This window comes from Pantherophis guttatus, chromosome 16 (genome assembly GCF_059756535.1).
Source record: "Pantherophis guttatus breed Tessera chromosome 16, ASM5975653v1, whole genome shotgun sequence".
Taxonomy (NCBI): domain Eukaryota; kingdom Metazoa; phylum Chordata; class Lepidosauria; order Squamata; family Colubridae; genus Pantherophis; species Pantherophis guttatus.
Window position 1 is genome coordinate 12,245,639 of NC_142078.1, and position 6,141 is coordinate 12,251,779.

The following is a 6,141-nucleotide window of genomic DNA, read 5'->3' on the forward strand; positions in this document are numbered from 1 at the left end:
CGAGTTACTGTACTCCTCTTTCAGCACCGGCTCATGCTGGTTGGGGATGCTGGGCGTGGTAGTCGTAAGAGACGGAAGGAGGCTGATCTGTCGGGGGGTTTTTTGTTTGTTTGTTTCTGTCTTCCTCTCGAACCGGAAAGGCCGAGCAGCGTTTTTTTCCCCTGCCCGGTAAGATCTTCCGCTGTTGCAAATAAATAAAAAGAAGAAGAAGAAGAAGGAAACGGGACCTAGCAAAACGAACCACCTTTGCTCAGAAAACGTAGCAAAACGTTTTGCCTCTTTTCCAAGATCGCAGCCACAATTGTAGCGTTTAACATTATTACACACTGATCTGCTGCGGTCGGCTTTGCACGTTCTGTTCTATTTGTGCCATTTGACTTGGTGTCTTAAATTTTTCCATGTTTTCCCTGAGGTATCCTGATGTCTCCAGAGGAAGAACTCTTCCTCCTCCTTTCTTTCCTTCTCCATCCCTCCTTCTCCTTTCTTCCCTCCTCCTCCTCCTCTGCCTTCTCCATTTCTCATTTCTTCCCTTCTCCTCCTCCTCTTTCTCCTCCTTCTTTTCCTCCTCCTCCTCTCTTTCTTCTCCTTTCTTCCCTCCTCCTCCTCCTCCTTCTCCAGTCCTCATTTCTTCCCTCCTCCTCCTCCTTTCTCTTCCTTCTTCTCCTTTCTTCCCTTGTCCTCCTTCTCCATTCCTCCTCCTCCTTCCTTCCTCTTTCTCCATTCCTCCTTGTTTCTTCCCTCCTCCTCCTCCTCCATTCCTCTTCCTTCCTTCTTCTTTCTCCATTCCTTCTCCTCCTTTTCTTCTTCATTCTTCCCTTTTCTCCTTTCTTCCGCTCCTTCCTCCTCCATCTTCCCCTCTCCCCTCTTTTCCTTGTCCTCTTCCTCCTCCTCTTCCTCCTCCTCCTCCTCCATCATCTACATTGGAGGTGGGAGAGTGAGTGGGTGCTTTCGGCAAGGATGACTTGCTAACATTTACGGAATAACTCCTCTCGCTGGACAGAAGCTGATGCGTGTACAAATCCGTTTGTCGTCGACACTGGTCGCTTGTTTTCCTGTCCTCTCTTTTTTTTCCAAAGAGCGCCCTCCAGCATCATCCGGCACGAGTTAGGTGTGACTCCCCCTGTGCCCCTTTACTCTCCAGATGGAGAAGGAAGGCAGATTCGGCCACCTCCATTCCACCTTTTCTCCCCCACATCTCCTCGTTCTTGCTTCCAAGCACGATGTAGCTTTCACCTTTGATTTGGTGATCTAGTTATGGGTGTAAAATCACATTTGGATGGTCCAAGCGCCTTAGAAGAAGAATCGGTGGTGGTGGGGACACAACTGATCTATTGGCAGGAAGGAATGGGAGAAATCGAGGTGACGTTTACCGCTTAAATCCCCTTAAATCTACGACGCTGAAATCTCACTCTTGTGATTTACTGATGAGTAAAAGTGGCAGCCCCTTTCCAGGGCCAGCTGTTGCTAACGCCACTCAACTCTGGTTGATTTCACCGAAGATGGATCCCATGCCGGACGATTTAGAAATTGCAAGTTAAAAGTGGTGGTGAAGATTCTCATTTCAACCACATCGCGATTGGATCAGAAGTGATGTTTAAAAACTTTTTTTTTCTTTTTTGAAAAGGCCACTGGATGGATTTTTTCTCCCCCTCCCTGAGGAGAAAGAAGAGGTTTCGCTTCCCACCTTAGAAGCTTCATCCGTTCTATTGCATGGTGTGGGAGATGGAAGGGCAGTTTTTGACGGTTGAGATGAGTTGATGGGGGGAAAATTGTGCTTTCTTTGCAGGCAACTGGTCTGAGATGACCCTGAGGTCACAAATAAAACTCCCAAGTAACCACAACGGCTCTCGAGAGTTGTTACCGATCCTCTCCCGCAATCCTCTCTGCTCGATTTGTAGCTCGGGATTGAACTGTGGAATCCCTGGTGCTCTCTGAGCTTGGTTGTTTTCTTGCAGACGTTTCATGACCCAGCTAGATAACATCATCAGTGCTAGAAGGGAGAAGACAACTGTATATAAAATGAACAAATCCCCTCCCTTCTAGCACTGATGGTGTTACCTATCTGGGTAATGAAAAGTCTACAAGAAAGCAACAAGGCTCGGAGAACGCCCAACAACCTCACAATTTTCAACTCCACTTTGCTGTCTTTAATGTTGTTTGTTTGTTGTGCCTTTGAGTTCAATTTGACTCCTGGAAACTGCCTGGAGAAATCCTGGCAGCTTTCTCGGCAAGATTTCAGAACTCGCCTCTTTCTTTCCAAGGTTGAGAGAAACTGGCCCAAAGTCAACTACAAAGAAAACACAACTTTTCCATTCTCACCTTCCCTCACCACTTGTTCTGACCTAGGCTTCCTGATATAGTGAAAAGCACACAATTAGTCCCAAAAAGCCCTTTTTTAAATTTTAAGGGCTGTGAATTCCTTTCATTCACAGCACGTGTTGAATCACCAAGAGTTTATAAATAGTCCAACAGAAGTCTGCCGCAGTCCTTCGGATAAGGCTGGTAAACACCCACCTTTATCTTCTTTGACACGCTGCCGAGGACCTAATTGGCAATTATCTTGGCAAGGCCACACGGAAACACAAGAGTCAAAAACGAAGCTTCAAAGGACAAACCGACACCATCCACAACGTTGCTTCCTGCAAAGGCCCACGTGCCTTTGCTCTTTCTTTATGTCTTATGGGAGGGGCCAATCATCTCCAAGCCTTACCTCCGAGTTGTCCCTTTTGTTTTAACTCTTCTTGCCGTCTGGCAGCTCTAGGAACAGGCTCCCCCTGTACCTCTGCCTCTCTGATGTCCGACTCTGGAGTCTGCACATAACTCCCAGATGGCCCTGGCCCCATCTCTGCCTCTGACGCAGAACCCTCGTCCGAGCCTTCTTCAGGACCGGCTCACTCTCCGACTCTGCTGCCAGCTCGGCAGGCTGCCGGCGGACCACACCACCACCATCCTGTCAGAACCTACCGTTCCCCTCCACCAATTATCTCAGCTGTCCTTCCATTTCCCACACCGTCCAATAGAACTGATGAAGCTCCCAGGATAGGAAGCGAAACCTCTTTTTCCTCCCCCTCCCCTCAAAATACCAACCCGGTTGCCTTTTTCAAAAAATAATTATTTATTTCAAAAAATTTTTAAAAAAACCCAAAACCTCTCACTTTTGATACAAGTTAAAAATGGGCTTGGAATGGCCTCTTCCCCACGCCATGCTCCATGGGTCGATCAGAGAATTAAAAATCACCTGAAATCTTTTTGGGCTTAAGCACCCCCCCCACCACCACCACCCCTTCTCGATGCCTCTCGGATCATGGCTTTACTCACACCTAACTTTGTTGCTGGATTGTGCCCCTTTTGACTGTTAACTCTTAACTAGGATTTTGTACTTCTCAATGATTCTGTGCTGTCAGCCTGTGGCTTATCCTCTTGTGAGTCTCAAAAGTTTAAATTATACCACCAAGTGTCTTAAACTTAATTGTATTGGCCATTGTTTTTTCAATGCTACAAGTAAATAATGTATTATTTTCCTCTCTTTTTTTTTTTCCTGTGTGTGTTTTCAAAGCTTGTAAAAAAAAAGAAAAAACAGAGAGAGCGAGCGCGCGCGAGAATCATACTTTGAATATAATGGCAAACATTTGTTCTGAAAGTTCCATAGACTTTCACAGCTGTAAAAATCAACTGTTGGGGTATTTTTTTTTTCCTTCCTTGATATGTAATAAATATTTATGACATTTGATAATGCAGTTTTATCGTTGGTTTCTTCCCCCTGGAGCGTGCTTGTAATTTACGAGCGCCTCGGAACTGTTCTCGCTTCTCCCTGGACTTGTGAATATCGAACAGGGGAGAACAGATTATCGAACAGGAAACAAACAGTACACAGAAGGAAGTATTTTGTTTTTATTGCTTGAGCCTAACACACAGGAATCTTCTGACTGTGTTGTGGCCCACCAGCGGCCAGTGGAGCTGGTGGCAGATTCAGACAGTGAGGAGGTTGGGGAGGAACATGGGCCAGTCCTGGAGTCCGGGGAAGGCTCTGATGAAGGCTCTGCGTCGGAGGCAGAGAGGGGGCCAGGGCTGTCTGACAGTTGTCAGCTGCCTTCGGAGTCGGACATCAGTGAGGCAGACAAACAGCTGAAGCCTGTTCCCAGTATGTGCATGCGCAGAGCTGCCAGGAGAAGGGAACAGCTAAGGAACATTCGGTAGTAAAGCCACAGGTGGATGGTGAATGGCCCCTCCCAGAGGGAATAGTATAGAGCCGAGGTGGCGCAGTGGTTAGGGTGCAGTACTGCAGCTACTTCAGCTGACTGCTAGTTCAGCAGATCAGCGGATCAAATCTCACCGGCTCAAGGTTGACTCAGCCTTCCATCCTTCCGAGGTGGGTAAAATGAGGACCCAGATTGTTAGGGGGCAATATGCTATTTAGTATACTGTCTTTGGTGTAAGCCGCCCAGAGTCCTCGGAGAGTGGGCGGCATAGAAATATGAATAATAAATTAATTAATTGAATGAATGAATGAATGAATAAATAAATAAGAGCGAAAGAGGAGTGGAGTTTGCAGGAGACAATTAGTTCGCTTAATTGGTTCGTGACTCCTTGCCAAGTTTTGAAGATATCGGCCTGGCAGCTCTCCAAGCCAGATAAGGTCTGTGATTGTAAATTCTCCCTTAAAGGACTTTGCTGGATTTGAATGAGAGGAATTCACAGTAACTTAATAAAAAGGGGGTTTTATCAGGACAAGGAGTCTGTTTTATGCTCTTGGGAAGCCTAGGTCAGAACAGACTGCACCTAGATAACACTAAATGAGGTTCAACAGCATTCAACGGAGGGGTCAGACTTCACCCTCTTGTGCCTACATAGGGATTCCAGGCTAAGTCCCTGCTTGACGCCTCCCCCTCGCTCGGCCCTTCTCTCTCCAACATCCATGTTGCTTTTATGGATTTCAGATCAAGGTCAACCCAGCCAGACCACCATACGCACTCCTGGACAAGTAGTTTGCCCAATCTTTTCTTGAAAATCTCCAGCGATGGAGCACCCACCGTTCCGAGAGACAGGCTGTCCCCGCCCCCAAACCATCCTGACCAGCAATGCAACTGGAATTTGCCTCCTTCAAATCCAGTCGACTATTCTGCCTTTGTATTCCACGGCAAGTCAGAGCAAATCTTAACCTCTTTCTGTGCGGCATCCTTTCCAGTTTTTTTTTTAAAAAATGCCATCGGGCCAGCCGATCCGAATCTGACTTGACACTGGTAAGGTCTCATATTAAGACCTACCTAGTGGCGATAAAAGCGGCAAAATCTAATTATTTTGCCGCTCTTATCGCGTCATCAGATAATCGCCCAGCCGGAGCTTGGGGTGCACCCGGAGGCTCCAACTGGTGCAGAATGCGGCCGCGCGGGGGATTATGGGAGCGACGGGGTGCTCCCATGTGACTCCTGCGCGAGCTACATTGGCTCCCGGTGGACTTCCGGGTGCACTTCAAGGTGTTGGTGATCACCTTTAAAGCGCTCCATGGCTTAGGGCCTGGGTATCTACGGGACCGCCTCCTGCCACCAATTGCCTCCCACCGGCCAGATCGCTCCCACAGAGAGGGCCTCCTCAGGGTGCCGTCGGCCAGGCAATGTCGGCTGGCGACCCCCAGGGGGAGAGCCTTCTCTGTGGTAGCACCCACCCTCTGGAACAATCTACCCCCAGAGATACGAGTGATCCCAGATCTCCGGACTTTTCGTCGGGCTCTCAAAACCTATTTTTTTCAGTTAGCCGGGCTGTCCTGATTTTATGATTGGTTTTAAATAATTTTGATATGGTTTTAATTGGAATGTTTTAAATTAATGGGCCAAATTTATTTAATTATTTTAAATTTATTTTAACTTTTGTATATAAAATGTTTTATTTTTTGGCTGTTCACCGCCCTGAATCCGAAAGGAGAAGGGCGGTATAGAAATTTGAATAAAGATAAAGAATAAAGATCTTATCCCTCTTTCTACCTTCTTTCCTTCAGCCTATCGAACACAGTTTTCCGTTCTCCCCATCGTGCTTTTTGTATTCCTTTACCCAACGGGTTCAAGGACGGTTTATTTAGGTAGTGAAAGTTACACCACCCTCGTCTCTCGTTTCCAAACTCCGTAAAGGTACAAACGGGTCAGTTAC

The 6,141-nt window shown here is 47.1% G+C and overlaps 1 protein-coding gene across 4 annotated transcripts in view; it reads left to right on the forward strand.

Moving 5' to 3' along the window:
- The window catches only part of GARNL3 (GTPase activating Rap/RanGAP domain like 3), an 88,082-nt gene extending 82,951 nt beyond the window's left edge, over positions 1 to 5,131 (forward strand). For 3 of the 4 annotated variants that reach the window (XM_087880025.1, XM_087880026.1, XM_087880027.1), the window contains one exon: positions 4,938 to 5,131. In XM_087880025.1, the coding sequence (XP_087736151.1) occupies positions 4,938 to 5,005 (68 nt within the window). In that variant the 3' untranslated portion in view covers positions 5,006 to 5,131. The remainder of the gene's footprint in view (positions 1 to 4,937) is intronic. The other variant, XM_087880029.1, reaches the window with a different exon arrangement.
- Positions 5,132 to 6,141: the final 1,010 nt, after the last annotated feature.